This window comes from Neodiprion lecontei, chromosome 3 (assembly GCF_021901455.1).
Source record: "Neodiprion lecontei isolate iyNeoLeco1 chromosome 3, iyNeoLeco1.1, whole genome shotgun sequence".
Classification (NCBI taxonomy): domain Eukaryota; kingdom Metazoa; phylum Arthropoda; class Insecta; order Hymenoptera; family Diprionidae; genus Neodiprion; species Neodiprion lecontei.
The window spans coordinates 41,237,481-41,258,388 of NC_060262.1; the positions used below are offsets into that span (position 1 = coordinate 41,237,481).

General features: G+C 41.9%; 1 protein-coding gene across 1 annotated transcript; it reads right to left on the reverse strand.

Annotated features, from left to right (window-relative positions):
• Positions 1-288: 288 nt before the first annotated feature.
• Positions 289-18,015, reverse strand: LOC107227057 (agrin). Its single transcript, XM_046735523.1, has 9 exons — positions 17,714-18,015; positions 4,238-4,363; positions 3,703-4,012; positions 3,464-3,607; positions 3,153-3,326; positions 2,902-3,066; positions 2,662-2,784; positions 1,875-2,051; positions 289-1,767 (listed from the first exon to the last, which is right to left on the reverse strand). Exons 1-9 carry the CDS (start codon positions 17,766-17,768, stop codon positions 1,536-1,538), a joined length of 1,506 nt encoding a protein of 501 aa, XP_046591479.1. The 5' UTR covers positions 17,769-18,015; the 3' UTR covers positions 289-1,535.
• Positions 18,016-20,908: the final 2,893 nt, after the last annotated feature.

Sequence of the window (20,908 nt, forward strand, 5' to 3'; positions counted from 1 at the left end):
ATTATCAGATATCGGGCTTCGGTAAATGCAAAGTACTCCAATCTGCTCAACATGTGCAAACTGTTGCATCGTTCATTATACTTATGAAGTATTTTTGGTACGATCTGATCCGATACATATCGATTCATATAATCGTCAATGTTGATGGTTTAAATCGAGGATTCGGATTTTACGATTGAATTCGCTCAGAACGCATACTGGGCTTAAATGTAAAAAGTTTTACGAGTGTCATAAAAAGCTAATTATTAGACAAAACAACTCTCGATGATCCTCGTACCCGTTTTCTTATTTAATTGAGTGAATTGTAAGATTATGCTACAATGTATTTATTGTAAATTATAACTGTCCTCAATATTATAATCTTGATACAATAAGAGTTCTCACGTATTCAATAATAAATAGAAAAAAAAAACGATATAATATAACACACATCACATAATATGGTATAGTATAATGTATATTAACGATCAGAAGAATTTTAATCAACGTTCTGCCTTACTTTCAGTATTATATAGTATATTATAACATTACATGATAGTAGGGCGCGAATATATGATGATATCAAAAATAGTATAGGGATTATTTGATATTATAAACTTATAATGGTTTATGTCCTAGTATTCAGTACCTTATTTATACTACAATAAATAACAATAGAGTCGTGCTAATATATTTACGAAAAATATCATTTACCTTTGATATGTGTATACATTGGTGTATACCTACCTATGTGTAATGAATCCACGATTTATAGGTATACCCTCTACTATTTGATGGGATTTACGCTCATTCTTGGCACGTCGCGTTGCCGTGGGTGAAAGCGTTTGAAAGTATAATTAGTACAGGGGTGTATAATGCGTTATAAAAATATGAGTTTCGTGCGCTTTCTTATATTTTTCCAAGCATAATGCCGGAGCTGATTGTCTATCGAACTGAAGCTTTAAGGAAAAATATTAGCTCCAATGTAAACTTATCTCAATTTTCAACAATTTCGCAAAATCAACACATTTTTCAGGTATTTCTGAACGGTCCCGAAGTGCTCTAGCAGATTGAAATAAGCGAAATATTCGAAAATTAATTGTCGATATAAAAAAGAAAGTTCAACCAGCCAGCATTGATTAAAGATATGCTAAATGCGCCAAAAAGATTTGATAAACTCGTAAATTTCATTATCTTTCCTCAATTGTCGGCATACGCTTACCCACGTGTCATATAGTAATCACTCCTGCGGGAAACCTGTCGTATCCACATATAACAATTGAACTTACTAAAAACTGATATTTAATACACCAACAAGAATGGTGTTGATTATTCGACAGGCAAGCGCGATGGTTCTGTCCCCTGATTCCAGTAACACATCCAATATCACTTAATTATCTTATGACGTTACGAATACATCCGGCAGAAAACACAGTTTGCATTCTATGCGCGTTGCGCAGATTGATAATTCGCGGTTATATCGGCATGTAGAAATTCATCCCATCTAACGGCGAATCGCGTTCGAGTTCCTCTCACGGGCTCCTCAAGTGTAAGTCCTAGTACAGATAATTTTTTGGCTCCTCGGTGGGCTGGCCGCATACACCGTGGTACTTTTTCGTGACGAGACTTCGACTGCGGCAATTTTCAATCTCTAGGAAGCACTCGTTGCTGTAGGTCATTCCGTCAGTGCCGCAGACAGGATCGTAGTAAGGGGGGCAGATTTTTTGGCATCCACGAAAAGAAAATCCTTGAAGGCACCGTTTCATCGGCACGACGTAGACGTGCTTCCTACGGCGTGAACGAAAATAATGAACGCTGGTGAGGGACTGGAGCTTCAGGGAACTGACCCCTGGGTGAAAATTTTCGCAAATAAAGATCAGTTACGATCGACTCACCCGCAATTATCCCGTTTCATCTCACACTCGTTCCTGTAAAGCTTGTTGTCCGAGCCGCACACGAATTGCCGGTCTCCTTCGCAAACTTGATTGCACAGCGCCGTTGTGGGGCAGTGTTGAGCAGGGACTGGAACGACACGTTGACCGCAAGTGTCTCGCCGCAAATGGCACGTTGATCTGTAACGTGTTTTATGATTGATTTGCGGTATGACTATAATACACGTGGAACAGGGATAAAATGATGCTTCGATCGCAGGATTAAAACGCTGATCATCGGTTGTGTTCAGACTGTACAAAAGTTCTCAAAGATGCACTAACAAGGAAGATATCCCAGGTCGATCTTCAAGATTAGATTTCTTTTGTAATAAGTTATAGTAGACTAAAAACTAACCGACACATATTTTTATTTATCCGCCATTAAACACTTCAAGGGAGTGAAACGACCCTCCAAAGTAAAGCATGTCAAGGGAAGGTTTGGCAGTTTTCTTTTTCAATTGAGAAAATTATATTTTTCAATTCTCGTTGCGAGAAAACTTTTCCAAGTGGATGGGTTAAAAAATATTACGTTCCTGTGGGTGAAACTGCCAAATCACCCCTTGACACGCCTCACTTTGAAGGGTGATTTCACCCCCTTAGAGTGTTTAATGGCAGATAAAAAAAAATACGTGTCGCTTAGTTTTGAGTCTACTGTAACATATTGCAAAAAAAGTAAAATCGGAGAGATCGACCTGGGATACCTTCCTCGTCAGAGTGAAATGTAAATAGAGCAATAAACAAATTATTCTACCTATAAACATTGCCGTCGCTTCCACAAACGGGCTCCTCTACAACTTCGCTGCAGTCTTCCGGGCAATTTTCCACTTCCTTCAAGGCTGTGCACTGTCCAACGTGAGCCAGCTGGATTCCTTTCCTGAAACCGATTGATTTTGCAATCGTTATTGGATAGTGCGACCGACTTCGCTGCAGGTCTGACGACGAGCTGTCAAGGAGCGTTACTTAATTCAAACAGTGCAAAGTAAGGTCTTACAGGCAAATCGCGACGTTGAGTCGACACTGGTTTGGATATGTGTTGGCGTCACTGCCGCAAACTGGGTCATCCTCATCGACGCACCTCTGCTGTTGTTTCATACACTTGTTTAACCGTGGTCGACACTTCTCGAAGTCAGCCTTGGTCACCTTTCTTCTAGATTGTCTGTTGGATTTTATGAAGATGAAGGTCGAGCAAACAGGTGAAAAGTCTTTAATCGCTTGGGTGCGAAACATCAATTCGATACAAACCCGCAATTCAGCATCTGCATCTCGCATTCATTCCGATATATGCCTCCGTCCGATCCGCAGACGGGTGTTTCCGGTTCGTTATTGCAGTCCAACGGGCACGTTGTGGGCAAATTTCCACCGGCTGTCCGTTCCCGAGACACACAGAATGACATTGGCACCTCGAACACGTGCTTGCTGCAAAGAAATCGGTACCCCACATTCATAAGCCTTATGGTGTTAAAACACGGTCTAGACTTTTTCCACACCAACGATAAAAAGCGGAAGCCATTAACTCGGAGGGGATAAGATTATGAGGTAATGGAGAATCGTACCCGCAATTTTTCGCCCGCATTTTGCAAGTGTTCGAGTAGAGAATTCCGTCGCTTCCACAAGCTGGTTTGGCACCTCTCCAGCAGGATTCTCTACAGTGCCGTGTAGTTTGACAGTGTTTTTTGTTCGTTCGCACGACACCTTGTCTGTATGGGATGTTAAAGATGTGCAAAGGTTAGCATACTCTTACAACTATAATATTTCCGATCACCCTTTACGTCTTCGTCAAACGGCGACTCACCCGCAGGTGAGGAGTTTCATCTGGCACGTAGACTTGTAGACGTTTCCATCGCTGCCGCAAATCGGCCCGTCCAGTGGGGCCAGATCACAGGATACTGGGCAATTCTCCCTGTGTGCCGAGATGTTGTTGCATGGACCCAAGTGCGAAAGCTCGATCCCAACTCTGCATATCTCGACCCGCAACATGCACTTGTTCAAGTAGGTACGCCCGTCGGTACCGCAAACTGCGTCCGAATCGCCCGGACAACGATGCTCGCATTTGCTACCGGAAGACCTCAGACAGGCTGATTTCTCCTTGGAAACGGTCACCCCTGAAGAAGATGAAATTAAAATCAAACACAGTCTAAAGTTAATTGACTATCCGGTAACTATCATATCTCTTCCGACTTGATACTTGGAGCCTTGTTGCGAGTCGGCAATTTGCAATATTTGCAGAAGATGATGTATTGAGTTATTAAGGTTCACAGGTTTGTTGTAATTTTTTGTTTTTTAAGGAAATTCCTGCGCCACAAGGTGGAATAATCGATGGCGCCTACCTTTGCCGCACATTTTTTTCCGCATGTCGCACTGGGAGGCATAAATGACATCGTCGCTTCCACATACCGGTTCTCCGCTCGGCGGACATATTCTGGGACAATTCGTCGCACCTTCCGCTACGTAATCTGGAAGCAAAATTATTGAAAGGCGTTATACGATGTGCGGGATGGTCGGAAATTACGGTTCACAGAAATCAGTCTTCCTGTAGAAAGGCGTTTGAAGTTGTTATGGCGCCATAGGTAAAGTGTCGCTTTTAGTATCCGGCAGTCACAGAGTTCGTCGTACTCTGTGACGGTGTAAGATAACGCTCAATTATCATCGACAATTCGCATCGAGGAATTCAAAGTTGTGTACATGCAAAGATCGCATACCAACATAATTGACAAAAAAAAGTCTTGCTATAATTGGCTTAGCAGTTCGGTACATGATATAAGGGTTCAGCCACCAGTAATAAGCATAACGAGGCATGGCATTGCGTGATAGGTATCTCATCTGTTGATAAGTACGAGGCTGAACCATCACCGACTATTAACACGTAATTATACCCATACAGATCATACGTCGGCGGGTATAATTTCCAATTACGTATCGCGTCATATCTGTGGCTTGATTAACCGACATTTTCGCACTCCCTTCATCGGTGTATAATTGCGTATATGTGTACATCGGTATTCGTTACGTCCCAGCGAGCGTGTAAATAGATATGATGCCTATAAGTATAATCGTGAGCTTAGGTTTCGGTTGGCTTGCGATACACCCGCATAAATTGCGGACATTCAGATACCATATACATATCTTTGGGTGTATGGGTAATTCTTATATGGGGACGAAGGGAGACTAAGGGAATGAAATAAAAATCTGAAAAAATGAGGGATTTTTTTTTTCACCATTGGGAACCGATTTGACAGGTTCTGTTACGAATTTTTTTTTTTACCCCATAAAAGAACCATCCTAGTGTATACCTATGGTGTATGACCAGACATACCGTGAATGCATTGGGGGTTGCCTTATAGATCGAACCGATGAACGACACGGACCAGCGAGTGTGCCGCACCTCATCAGCGATAGCTGTTGAAAAAGAAGATGGCAATCCCTGGTAGCTTAATCGTATGTTCCGGTTGAATTGCTTGCAAGTATTGTAACCGCCTGGTTGACCACGATAACAGCCCCGACTCGTTGTCCGTGTCGCTGGACTTGTGAATCAGGGAATCCCGGATTAAACTCTACATATACTGGAATGTCTGAATACATTGCGATAAAATATTCCGTATGGGTATATGTATAGTAGAATTGCGGAATGCACGTTGAAGTATGAGAATTTCAGCCTATAACAGGTAAATCGAACTTTACAGTAACAGTTTTGCATGTAAGGCATTTTTCTCACGACCTGAATACCAAATACTTTACATTCTTTTAATTGTCATTTTTTCTTCTGTATATCAACCTGCCACCGTCACCGTCGTGGCTAGAATTCTAGATGTCCTACAAAGGTTGTTCGGAATATACAGCCCGTACCGTTAACACGTTTATTCATTGTTCTGCGAGCGTTTTCGGATTTGAATTTGAATCCAAGAAGTAATTGTCTCAAAAGCGATAAAATTTAGGGCATGATATACGTAATTCCGAAGCACTTCTTTTATCATGGAAAGCGGTTATTGTTTCCACGAGACTTGTCATTCAACATTCCACGTGACGTGATTCTAGGAAAGATTTCAGACGAATGATGCTGTCACTTCATCTCTGATGGATGTTTATACTTCAACTCTACCGAACCATGAGAGCCAAAGTTTCCTGTATATTTTGAGCTATGCAGGGTATGAAGATCACGCTTGGGAAGCCTACCAAACAGGTGTCATGGGAGTTGCTATATTTTATTTAAAAATCTCTGAATGCACGCTAGTCCCTAAAAGTACATTTCCAACATATGTCAGTGCGGGCAGCAACGGTTTCGTGGAAATGGATATTCGAAGTTAACGAAGTTAGCTCGTTAACCGTACGTACCGAACTGTAAACTTCCGAGAGTCCGAGAAGTATCATAGTTCCAAAATTCGGGGGATACCGTTCATGTGCCGTAAAATTATAATGCATATATGTATGTGTGCCACCTGGCGATGATTCGAGTTACGGGTCAATGCATTAACCGCACTTTAATTCTCGAAAACACTGACGTTTCCTGTACATATATTATACACATATACGCACGAACACAACGACGACAAGATCACCTACATGACAGTAGTCCGTAGGTGTTGTTATTGCCAGTGCAGCGATTGAAAAGACGTAAGAAATAAAAAAATGGGTGAAACGGTATCGCGAAAGAAATTAGAAGAGAAACGTAGACACACTCTGTGTGCACAGTTATAAGCGTGAGATTCTAATGGAACGGTCGTCGTTATTTCCGGTCCATTATACACACGAACTGTGCGCAGAAATGTATTGGCTATAACGCGCGGCGACGTTCGTATGTGAAGAAGAGTGATTTACTGGGACCCCAAGCACATGTCGCGGGCTTCACGGTCCAGTGATCAACCGGTAGGTCAACAGCATTCGTCGCTTACCTGGACCAGCCTCGGGCGTATAAGTATATCAGAGTTATGCGTGCATCTGTAAATATATTTAATCGGCGAGTTGTGTATCCAAGGTGTAAGTTTTGCCGCGTATTAGGAAACCGAGGCTTAAGGTCATGCAGTAATCCTTTCTTTACCGACCGAGCAAACTCACCCGTTTTCTTCCTACATTAGTTAATTAATAAGGAAAAGGGTGAGTTTGCTCGGTCGGTAAAGAAAGGTGTACTGCATGACCTTAATACGTCTGATGCAGTCCAACTGGTTTGCGGACAATTACTGATTCGGGGTAATTCCGTGGTGAGGCCTTCGACTTGGATCGGGTCACGTAACGGTCGCAAGATATTTGACTAATTTGATTCGTTTTGGGGGAATTTGGTGCGCTACCATTCGCGAACGAGGAGAAGTCGATGATTAGTTTATTTTTTTTACTCTCCGATTGGGTGTAAAAAAGAGTGAGCTGGCGTATAGAGGAAACCTCGATGATTTTACATAAATCATTTCGTGTCTGCATATTCATGCAGAAATGAACGAGGGGATCCATTCTAAAGCGAGAGAGAACACGAGACCGCCCAACGGCAGCTCGAGGACGCCGTTGATCTTGCAAGTCGATAAGCATTATCTCCTGGCTCCGGGACACCGTTGAATTCCATTGCCTAGATTTTTTTACACGTTTTGTTATTACTCAAGAGATACATGGCAGCGATATCGCGATACATGCACTTCTAAATTACATCCATGCGAAGACTTAGAGTATACATATGCCTCGAGGTGAAGTTCGAATTTGAGATGATGAATGTCATTTTGTCAAATCATTTTGACCGTGGCGTTATGCTCTCGGATTTTATGGTCGTTTGATCCTCGATCAGTTGTAGAAAAGTAAGGAACTCTTAAGTAAGGTACTTATTGGATTTGAATTTGGGAAAACTGGGTGTATTACGGTTCATTGTGATGTCGAAATAATAAAGTATCCTCAAGCAGCAAAAAAGTCGGGTTCAATGATATAACAACCGCGCTCTGGGAGGTTGTTGCGCAATCAACGGAATCACTTTAAGTGCGAGGTGGCAAAGTCAGAAGAGAGAATTTGTCACGGGTACGCGGATATTCGATTATTCGGAGCTATAACCTGAAGGCGTCAAGGTATAAATCCGCCTAAGTCGCACGGTTCGAAATGAATTAATCAATCAGTACTGTCTGACCTCTGATAGGCTAACAATGCCGAGGAAATTGTACACGTACTTACTACTCACGCGTACAATTGTCCGCATCTATCTGCAAGTATGAGATGGGGAGGAGAAGCTTTTAACAAGCAAGCAGAGGGTGGAAGAGAATGACCGAGAGAGAGAAACTATTGGCAAACCACTTGAAAGAAGAGGTTCAATAATTGTTTAAAAAAATCCGCCCTCCTTGATGGAATCAGGGTTCATAAGTTTAGAGTATACGTATCTTACTTCCGTCGTCGTTGACCAAATCAAATTCCTTGGACATGGCCCAGTTGACAAGGTTTCATAACTCTGTACCAATATACCATGCTTGTACAGAATAATTGTCTCATTGTCAGGAATGGGTGGAAAGCCAAGACGTTACCTATTGTCTCATTGGTGGTTCACGAATACTTTCTCACACCGACGCCTGTTGCAGCTTGACAATAATGCAGACTCACCTCAATTCAGGTGAAGGCACCCAGTTCATGTTAACGACGCTATTGCCCATGACTATGCAGACTGTGCACATAATACGTTATTGTACGTATACAACATGTGATTTCTGCAACGGCACAATGCGGCGGGAGGCGAAGACTACCGGTATAGTTAAAATCTCGCTTCCTTGTGGGGCATTGTTTTACGGTGATATAAAACAATCAAGACCGTGGCTGGAACCGGCATGCGGGGTGATATATACGAGGCGGGTAAGGCAAGGAACATGGGGCGAATAAGCGCGACGAGAGACAACACCTTGGAGCTTAACGACCGTGTACCCCGTTATACGAAGGCGGGCACGTAGCTACATACACGGATTATCATCAGTTCGCTAATTATCAAGCTCAAAGTAGAGTAACAAGTACAAAAGAGAAGAAGGAATGGAGGCATACCTGGGGCTAAGGAGGCCAAGCAAGCTTACTGATAGAGAGCGGGACCGCGCCCTTAATCGGAAGATTAACGAGTGTAACCAACGTCGAGAGACTAGCATGGATAGAGGGTATTATAGAAAGTAATGCTGCCTCCTGCCGCATAGTTACAGATATGCTTCCAGCGGCACTCTACACGTCATTGAAAATAAATAACATCGACTGAAATAACAGGAAATGAATATTTCCTGCTCTGGAATACTGCTCACGCCAGATACTTGTATATCTCTCGACAATCTATATAGACTAATTACAACGAAGTGTCCTATGCCCGAGAAGCGGCCGTTAGTTCGTCAGAAATACAGCGAGTCAAAATCCCCTAGTGTAAACGACCCGCCAATTGTGACGGTGATTTTCTCGAGAACCACGCAATTATAACGACTCGAGATAGCTAACGCTGTTTTTCGATTCGCGTGACTTCGCGACATCAATCAGTTGAATGACACTGCAGGTCTCGGTGATACTTCGCAGAATACGAATCTGTTACTGATTGTGAATAATTGACCAACAGGGAAGAGCCGTTAACGCTTCTCAATGTTCATTGGATCAACTGGAAAAACATACATATAGTCCTGCTTTCCTATCGAACTGCGCGAAATCATCGAACAATTACATTAGTCAATGCGGCTTTTGACGCTGTGATTCTCGAACATGTTTAGACTTCATTTTGCAGTCTTTAATGGCACTTTTACGATCGATCGATTGAGTTCAGAAGTGCATCAACCACCCTGTTCTTGCGTGGTTTGTCTAAAGCTGACATTCATTGGAACATGTGATTAGGAAGTAGTTCTTGCTCGTTGTAAAAAGTTAATGAGGGTTCCAATATAATGGCCATATTTACTGCAAAGAAGAATAACGCAGGGTTAACTTGTACATCCGCCGAAGGTTTGCAGTTGGTACCAAACAAAGGTTATGCATACATGCGGTGGTTAATTCTCCGTCATTATCCAGCTGCAGGTTGTGTTTTAACGTATTTTCATCTCTTCTAATAGGCGACCAGAGTTTTTGTCGCTTCTCGTTTACGGATTACGAATTGCTCGCGGGATAGTAAATCATAAAAGCCGAGAAATCCATACTGCGGAACGAAACATACGGTCTATGAGAGACCTAATTATATAGCTGGACGCAAGTAACAGATACGCGGGGCATCGGCAAAACTCCTTACAATACATCCACAACACGTGTCATATATGTGGGCACACGTATACAATACACACGCATGTAGGTAAATTACAAGTACGCCAGAGAAATCTGGGACGCAAGTGATCATAAAAGTTCCAAACGCTGAAGACTGAATCTATGTGTACATATTTTGCATGCCCCAAGAAGTGCGTACATGCAGTGTCTTATACCTATGTTGCCTTCGGGGCGAACGCATGGGTTTCAATTTCCAGACCATGATAGAAACTAATTTCAACATCCAAGCCTTAGTACGTCGTCTACACACCGCAACGAAGTTCCAGCCGCATTAACCGGTAATCATTGAAAGCATTTGGTCGTATTGATGTTATTTGAGAAGCAGGCAAGTTTTCTGGACCGTTCGTATAACCTGTTGATATCGGACACCGTTAACATTGTGCAATGTTGGATAGAGTATTTTCGCAGGGTCATTGCATGGAACTAGTCGTGAGCAAATGAAGACCTTTGCAGTTACTCGAATTTACACATTAATTCTACGATGAGACGGTGGAGTTTTAGTGACATATCCGAGTTGGTCCGGCATTCGAAGACGCAGGCTTCCATAAGATGAGGACGAATTGGAAACATGCTGGAGAGGTTGACAATTTGAAACGCACTCCACTGCAGGGTGTTGCGGATATTATCGACTCGCTGTTCTCGAGATGGAAGAATGAACGCAAGAAGACTGTTGTCCTACAATCGAAAAATTTCTAACCATAGTATCGGAGTGAAATACTTTGATACCCAGTAGCAGTGATACTGATCTAACTTGAATATAAAATATCATGAGGCTGATATCAAGAACGTCGAGAGTTGGCTGTACACAAATGTAGCTACATTAGGGTGTTTCATTTTTTAAAATTTTTTTTTTCAGGTGCCACTCGAAAAATTTGTGAGAAATACTGTAAAAAAATTTTTGTAACACCTCGAAGAAGTAGGAAAATATTTAGAGTTCACTACCAATTTCTGTAATATTTCTTATACAATTTTATGTGTATACCTTGCCGGCTTGTGTATAATATGCTTATTTTTTTCGTATCGTGATCCAATTAATAATTGTTAGTAAAAATCAGTACTAAAATAGGGACATTAAGGTGATGCGATACTTTTATTTCGGTAACAAAAACTGTTTTTCAACAAATCTCTCCGAGACGATTAATCTTTCGGATAAAAGTCAAGAACAGCAAACTGCGGAATTGTTACGCGCAGTTTGCTATTGATTGGTAAACGATTAATTGGACCATCATAAAAAAATAAATAAATAAACTAATGTATATACATTTAATTTCGTAAGGTGTACACTTAAAAATAAATAAAAAATATTACAATAATTCGTAGTGACCTCTAAATATTTTCCTACATCCTCGTGGTTTTAAGACAGTTTTTTTTCAATACGTATCACAAATTTTTCAAGTGGGACCTTATAAAAAAGCAAGCTACATGTACCGGAACCTTGCGACGAACGCGGATACTGCCATTCCTCTGGTCCCAAAGACAAAAGCAAACACCGGACTCTGCCTGCGGGTGCAGTTAGGAATATACCTGAACGCGTTAATGCTTCGACGAAAAATGGAACAGCGTGGCTTGTGGTCGGTCCCGAGCTGTGTTAGCGTCTTTCCCTCTTTCTCTGTCTTTCAGCGCGCTGATCTTGGCTCTACTCGTTAAATATTCAAAGTAGGACTGTTGAGTTATTCGAAATTTTTTAACGGTTTACTCCCGGTGCCCGCGCGACAAACCGACAACCAGGAAGCAGGAGGAGCGTGCGCAAAGTGTCGGCAAAGGCAAGGTACGACCATGGTATCAAGGTTTCAAGGCCAAGCAGCGAGGACTGTTGTCAGGATTGCCGTTCGGCTATTCGAGGCGCAACGTCGCGGATTCTTGGACGCACCAGGTTCGCGGTAATATCATGGAAAGTCATGGATTTAGCTTAGCGTACAGTTAATCTAATTTACGGAATGATAGATGTGGCCCCAACCATGAGTACGTGACTCGATATGGGCTTCGACTGACCGCCGGCTGTTTAAAAGAATGCTGATCATGCGGTCGGTCACGATCATGTACTTAAACGATGCCGATCTCGAATCCTCTACTTGAGAGGGGAAAATGAGGAGACTTACCATCACGCAGTTGGAAAAACAATTAGAAATGAGCGAGGAAAGTAAGATTTTGGCCCCAATGCGTGTATGGCGTAATAGTTGTTATTCGTGTTATATATACCTATGTATGGGGAATTTAGGTACACCGTTACAATTGATTGAAAACGTATTCTATTTGTGATGAGGGTGAAAAAAACAGAAAGAAGATTAGAAAGAAAAAGCAAAAAAAGAAACAACAAACAAACAGAGGTGTGCATGTAGAGTAATCAGACCCGAACGAGAGTGATAGAGGTCCGGGAAGGCAAAGCAAGTGGTGCGTGAAAAGTAAGATTAGGAATAGAAAAGAAAAGGGGAATGGTGAAAAAGTTGGAGAATAAAAAGAGATAGAAGATAGGGAAAAAATTAGCCGATATAAATGTGTGAAAATGGGAACAACAACTTCGATGAATGGATCGTTAGAGTCGATCAATGGGAAATTGAATGAGCTGATTGTCCGTCGGTATTCACTCGCTTTGAAATCTCTGACAGTCTGCGAGCGGGAAACAACTGTCCACCTTTTTTTCACCTACTGTAGGTATTATACGTGTAATTACTAGGTATCTATGTGGGAGTTTCACTTGTGCTCAATTCTCACACAGAGCATTGTAAAAGAGGAAAAGAAATCCACTGGACAATAATTAATATCCATTATTATAGTTTATTTTCGAAATAATAATGTACATTCTCGTGCAAGTGTATCTTTACCGCGACCGTATACGTGACCCATCCAGATTATCAACCACGCCTAATGAATAACTAATTATTATTCGTAGCGCATCACACCCATACCGGTTGAATTTTTGTAACAAGATTCAGCACTTATAGTCCAGTCCATAAAATACCCCGTTATGATTGAGAGAGAAAGAGGTGCGAATGAAGAAAAAAAAAAAAAAAAAATGAAACTAAGAAATGGAAATAACGTTCTGCTGCCGTGCCCGAGTCTCGGGCATAATTATCTATAGATGAACTCTCATTGGCGGACGGATAATTCGTTTATTTTCTCTATCATACTGCTATAATTAATGTCAATTTGGTGCGAAGATTGTAAGGCGCGTTCTCTCTCCATGCTGCCGCCCTTTCATCCGACACTTACAATCGGCTCGCCGATTCTGACCGTTATTTATTGCCGCGCAAAATTCAACACTGGTTTATAAGATGTTTTATTGCATGAATTACATTTGCGAACGTTGGTTAATCTGTTAGTCCTTTATTAGATTAGGTTAGGGGAAAAGGTTATTAGCAACGTGGCACAAATTAATCTTCGGTTTCTCTTCGATGCACCCGCAGCTTTCTACTCGCAATGACCTAATGTAATTCTAATGTAATTATAACGAGCTGATTCTAAATCATGTTCCCCGGGAAAATCATTTTTGCATAGGTTGATTGGAGAAATCTTGGCAAGGGTTTGTGCGTTTTATTCGTCTGGAGAAACTATCGACATGATACTAAGTTTTCCGTCTCGGATAGTGACGTTTTTTTTTAATACTTTTCTTAGTTTTCAGTGTGTTCGCTATATCTAGCTTTCCTTCGGATTATGTTCTATTGAAATTCTATTCACCTACTTTCGTCACCTTTGTTCAACAATCGGACATGCGCAGTGTGTTCTTTTTCAATACCTTCATTGATTTATTTTTGGGATACATGGTACTAGAAATGAAATGTTGGCAATTTTGCAAAACATTCAGAACTTGTTTGAAAGAAAACCTTTTTTACTTATTTTTTTTTTTTTACGTCGTGAGCCTCACTCGAAGTAAATAATATAGACCGTGTGAATGGATAATCAGTGCAATTTGTCTCTTCCTACGGATTTGATATTACATGTTCCTCGCTCTCAATGGTGTAAGACAATATGCATACACGCGAGGATGTGGAGCGTGAGACCAGAACGCGACGGAAAAGGAAGAAATAATATAGAGGTGAAAGAGATGAAAGTGTAGAAAGAAAAGGAGAGGAAGAGAGATGAGAGGAGGCAGCGGTGGCAAGGTGATTTAAATTCAGTGTGGAACGTTTAAGTCAGTGGGTCTCCGGGTCAGCAAAGTAACCCAAGTCACGATGTCTGGACAAAAACCGTGGATCGCGAAACAGATCCTGATCCTGCGAAGACCGCAAGTTTGCGAAAAGGGTGGATTATGTTCGCGCCTTTTTTTTCACCCCACCCCTGCAACCTTACCCGAGACACGTGCTCCTGTTACGTGGTCGACTATAAAGGGTATGCTTACACCATAAACGAGATGAACTTCTATAGCCAGTCATGTGAATTTTCGATATATCCGCTTTTACACTCGATATGACACTGGGTAAACAAAATTCACTTTTTGTGTGTAACGTGAAAACTTTCAACTGATTATATTAGGAACAAGGTTTAGTGTAATAGAATTGATATTAGGATATTTCAGGCACGAAACGTTTTATTGTAATATGATTTTTTTAGTTTTTCCAAAAATACAGTCTACATGAACAAAAAATGAGGGTACATAATTATGGTGTTACAGTACACTGATCAACTAAATTTTGTAAAGAGGAAGGTGCTTACTAATTTTGAAATACCTATCTAGCCTCGTTATAAAACCATATTTATTTTGATTAGATCAAGTCTAGTTTTTGTGTCATAACATCGTTTCGACACATATTTTTTGATTCAGGGTTTTTTGTTATTTATTGTAACCAACTAACCGGTATTTATAGAAAATAAAAAATACAAACTGAATAAAAAAAGGTGAGTAAAAACGATAAATATTCAATTTTAATGGTAGTAGTTATAACACAAAAACTAGACCTGATCGAATCAAAATAAATATGGTTTTATAATTAGGATAAATAGGTATTTAAAAATCAGTAAGCACGTTCCTCGTTACAAAATTTTGTCGACCGGTATAATAAATCATGTTTTGGGTTATAGCTCTAGACTACAACAAGGACCAGTTTGACTGCTCGGAGAAGCAGAGATTTGAGGTATGACTAAGGCTTGCGGTTTCTTTCGGCGAGTACCTACACCGTTCTCCGACGTCTTTAGCAACTAATCATTTTATTTGGAATGAAATTTTGAGGGGAGAAGCCGCACAACCGGTTCGAATGAAAAGGTCCGAGTGAAAATTGTCCTCATATTCTCCATCACGACGAGACGTGATATTAGCCCTGTGCCCGCGATTACGTTTATACCACGGTGAACTTCGGATTTTTTCAATAAATTAACAACTAATAAAACGGTTATCACCATATAATCGTAGGTTCTTTAGACGGGTAAGGTAATTAAAAAGGTGTGAAAAACAAGCTGACCGAAATTTACCGTCGACGATTCTTTACAGCTATCGGGGAACGTTCCAATGGATCATCACGCGTCTTCGCATGAATAAAAAATTTCCAGGCTCAGATCACCGGCATCCAGACACTTCGGTATGGGACAGCTGCACGTAAGAGATAACTAGCTCAGTTGAACGAAGAATCTCGCGCAAGCTATGCAGATATCACTTGAATCTCAGTTTACGTTCAACGGTTTATGGGTACTGTATACCGACTAGCATAACATGGTGAAAAAAGTAAAAGAACCACGTAGAGATGCAAACGTCTGCGTTAAGAGATGCTATCGAAACAGCTCTCATGGGCTAAGGCACGTATAGCACGTACATACGTATATCAAGTATGCACTGCATACCTATATAAATGTCAAACGGACCAAGTTCATTATTCATCTCGTACCAACTTTACTACCCCGATTCCCTCTGCGATCTTCTACAATGTATGCAGGTACAGTGTTCACATGCATACAGGATGTTCGATTGAAATCTGTTTCTGGTATACAGGAATGCATGTATACTCACCTTCTTTTGGATCATACATAGGGAGAATCATATACAGCCGTTGATAGAATTAAAAGACGATTATTCTGCATCATGAGAATGAGAATACAAAATGCCTGCGTGAGCAAATTACCACAGTAGTAATAGTACAGTGGAAAAATTTTCTTCAAGGAGCCACTCGAAAAATTTGTGACAAATACTGAAAAACTTGTCGTAAAACCTGGAGGAGGTAGGACAATATATTTAGATATCACTATCAATTATTGTAATATTGTTTACTTATTTTTATGTGTACACCTTACGGCCTTATATATATTAGTTTATTTTTTCGTATCGTGGTCCAATTAATCACTCATTACTCGAAATAGGAGTATCGCATCACTTTAATGTCCCTATTTCGTTTTCAGTACTGATTTTTATGAACAATGGCTATTCGGACCACGATACGAAAAAAATAAACTAATATGTATATAAGTCCGTAAGTTGTACAGATAAAAGTAAATAAAAAAAATTACAATAATTGATAGCGACCTCTAAATATTTTCCTACTTTCTCCAGGTTTTACGACACTTTTTTTCCGTATTCGTCACAAATTTTTCGAATGGCACCTCAAAAAAAATAAAAAGGTTAATAAATGTACAACCCTAAGGAACAGTTTGACCACGAGTAAAAACGTATCAACATTACATCCTCCGTACAGGTACGGGTGATTTAGATAGTCAAGAGTACGTCGTATAGTTGCTATCCGGCCGCGGGTACGCATTAGCATCTCTTATGAAGGGATTCTAACCAGTTGGTTTTCACATCAAGGGATGAAAGAAGCTGCTGCAGTCACCCGTGCGTACAAAGTCCTACGAATTCAACGTTTCAACTCCACCGCGTCCGCGTTCCGCGTTCACACCTTCAGGCCTTTAAGCCTCCAGGGCTTCGAGGAACCCCTTGGCCTCCCCTTGGAGTCTCTTGCTCTCTTTCTTTACAGAGCCCCATTTGGTGCAGCAGCTGCCAAACTCTACGTGTCAATGTTCTGATCGGTCCATTTCGTCCATTCCATTGCATTTGCATATTTCGTGGATTATTTCTGCAAGCTGTGCGTATCCCCATGGATTTGTTGTCGTAAATTTTTTCATCATTCGAGATGTGATTTTTTCGTCTTGAAATTTGCGAGGAGAACACGGATACTTGTGGCGTTCGATCGTGTTCTCAAATAGACGCATGTAATGATGAATTTCGTTACCGACTCTGTCCTTGGGGACCGGTATTACGGAAGACGTTATGATCACGAGTGACATAAAAGACAATGACAGGAAGTAAGATCCTCACTCCATAGATATAACGTACATTAAAGTGGCATTAAAACGAACAAAAACGAAAACCATGAAAATACGCTGGATCTTTCAAATATAACAAATTTATATCGTGATTCAAAGTGGAGTTGAAGAACAACGAAGAGCAGACAAAAAAGACTTTCGTCGCGAATACATTTCTGTCGGGAATCGGGACATGAACTGATTCCACAGATGCATTTATAATAATAAAACGCAAAGTATATGTATACAAATCTGAATTACACGAAGTAAATGCTTAGAATTCTAACCAATTGACTGCAGTGTGCACATGGATGTGCAGCGTGAGTAATCTGAGTTAGTAAGTAACGTAGTAGGTACATACGAACCATGTAAACAGCAGAAGAGCAGCAGGAATGCCCCGACGATGTACTGGAACCGCATGACGTTTGGTCCTCGATGGGTTTGGGGTTTGGTCCAGGTGACGAGACGGGGAGAGGAAGAAAAAACGAGCAAAAAAAAAAACCAACAGCACACTTGGAACTCCGCGGGCTCTGGTGCGAAACGAGCTAGTGAGCGAGGGAGATAGTGACACTGTGAAGAGAAGAGACGGACAGAGAAAGAGCAAGAGGCAACAGGGAGGGATTGATGCCCTCTTCGACCTCAGCTGTGTGTCGAGGTCCGCGAACGACTGAAGGAAACAGCTCGACTGTTCTGACGTCTATACCTTGTCCTGCCCTACCCCTGCTCGATCTCCCTCTCTATTTCTCCCTCGCTCTCTGCTGCTCTCCTCGACAGTCGCCCTCTCTCTTTCTCTATCTCTCCCTCCCTTTCTAATCCTCATCTTCACCGTCATCCGTGGCGTAAATCCTCCACCTCTTGGCTCCCGTGGTGTATTCCCATTACTATTGCCAGGCTCATGTCCACGTCCATGCCATGTTCATATCCAAACGACGACGTGGTGCATTGGTACCCTGCAGTCTTCTCCCTTCCCTGCAGCCGAGAGGTACTCACGGATGCACGCTCCTACCTCGCCTTGGCTTGCCCGTCAGATTGCCCGTCATCATTATGCTATCATCCAGTGAACCATATCCAATGACTCGCGATCGAATTCTCTCGCGCTCATGTATCGCGTACGCTGGTTGCGCCCAACGTTTCTGGGCCACTGCAACGAGCCAGCGCGAACCGGCCATCACCGGTACTGAAAATTGTTACTCTGTGATGTCTGCGAGATATACATATAGTAGGTATGTACTATACATGTTGCTCGGTTAAACACTTAATTGAAGGTAGGCTTTTTCAGACCGATACACTTCACTGCAGAAGTATGTATACGCGTTCGTTATGTACCTCGCTGAAATTCGTCGATTTCACGAGTCATTCGAATATAAGTCTCAGGTGACTTTTTTCTCGGTGGACTAATTGGACTGCACAGAACTTGGTGTAAAACCTGACACCGTGAAGATCCATAAGTGATTGCATACAGTTTCGTCTATTTTAGGTCAAGGTCAATCGTTATTGTCAAATCAGGAGTTTCCATATTTCCTGAGGTAATGACATGGTTAGAATCCGATTGTCCATTGGCATTGTACGGATAACCTATAGTGCTTTCTCTATTGGCAAAGCTTCATACGCGGTGGGACTGACGAGGACTGCAAATGAACGGAACGTAAAATAGAATAACAACAATGAAACCATGATAATGACCTTTCCCCGGATAGGCGGCTGAGTCGCTGCACCGAAGCGATGAAATTCTTATAACTTCCAGGCAGTTAACTATTTTAGTAGTGTTCTTGTAACGATAGTTTAATTGTAATCGCATGGCTAGTTTCGTTTGGCCGATTATATAGTGATCCGATACATCGTGGGTAGTAGCAAAGTGACCCATATACGTGATCGAATTCTCATACAGAGATGAAGGTGCATCTGCAGATGCAAAAAATAAGAACATTTGTTTCGTCGGTCAATTACTTTCATTGTACTACCATACCTAATCGAGTAGCGATCCGCAGCCACCGTTGATTTGTTTCAATCGCAGGTATATATGTCGCGAAAGTTCTCGCTGATGCTTATGTTTGCAAAATTAAAGGACGCCGCAAAATCCATGGATGTATACTTAAAAATTCTTCGGTCAGGCGCAACGGTCGATCAGATTTTGTAGATGAACTAAGAATGACTATGATGAGCCTACGGATGACGATGATAACTTCGGGAGGAATGCACTGCGCGTGGGATGGGAATTCGATGCTTCAATCGGATACAGTGCGACTCACAATCAGGGTGCAAGCACCGAAATCCGAGAAGGCACTGAACCTCAGCGAAACATTCGTCGAACTGTACATCTGCGGGGCGATGGTGCTCGAGAACGAGGTTATAAAAACGACACCTTGGCCTCGGGCCCGGAAGTGTTGGACCCGCCAGGGATTTCGAGGTTTTGAGGCTTCAATTACATAGTCGCGCGAAATGCTACCACCGTAACTTCTTCTTCGTCCAACTGACTGCCATGTCGCTGCTGGGTACATCGATGTGAGAATGTGCCGTGTGTATATTGTATGTACGAGAACACGATGCAGTACCTTATCGGAAGTGGAACGAAGGAACGAGGCGACGAGAGAAAAGGACGGCTGCCGACCATGGGTTGGATCTCGGTGATGAAAAGGGTTATTACCCGCAGGCTGCGATCAGCCGCGCTTTCTCGCCTCTCGGCTGAACAGCGATTTGCACCAAGAGCATACGTCCGTGTTAAGTGTAGGTAGATGTGGATGCACGTAATACGCGGCTACCTGCATGCACACGTATATAATTCGTATGTTTGCGCGTATGTACCTACACGCCCACGTGTGTAGGTCCGCCTACAATTCTTACTCCGGCATATCGTGAATCATGATTCAGGCTACTTAATATATTGGTATACCGGCACATTGCATCTCTACGGCTAGCTCTCGAATACAACTGCACTTGGTAAGTCAGCGCAGGACTGCGGGGCGTTAACCTACTTGCACGTTGACCGGGAAACCCTGCTCGGTCAATAAAGTGGGTTTCAACCCGAACAGTATCCCGGTCCTACGCCAAACGCAGATTCCGCATCTGCTATAGAAGATCTTTGAGTGACGAACCATGGCTTATCGGTCAGGCAGGTTGAAATAAGAGACAGAGTCCTTATGTACAAATTGAAGAACGACGCTGGTATTATATCTCGAATGCCATATCTCTAATTAACATCACGGTTCTATCCAGATCGTCACGAGTATCATTGTGAGTAGAAAAATGGAACGAGTATCCTTGTGTAAGATCACATCAATGGTTCCATCAGACAGAGGACTGGATTTTATGCAGTGATAGTCTAGAGAGATGGAGGCGGATACTCGAAGAAGGTGCAACAACCTTCTCAGATCTTCATCCTGCCAGACCATTTAATGTTTTTCATACTTATGACATTGCAGCCGAGTAAATCATGCTGTAAGATGCAAGCACGTATCAGCATATCGGACCCATGTTGTTCGTGGTGCAGCCTGATACGGCAGTCTTGTCTGTAGCTGTGCATACATTATATTGTAAATGTGCACTGCGCGACTCGTAAAGTG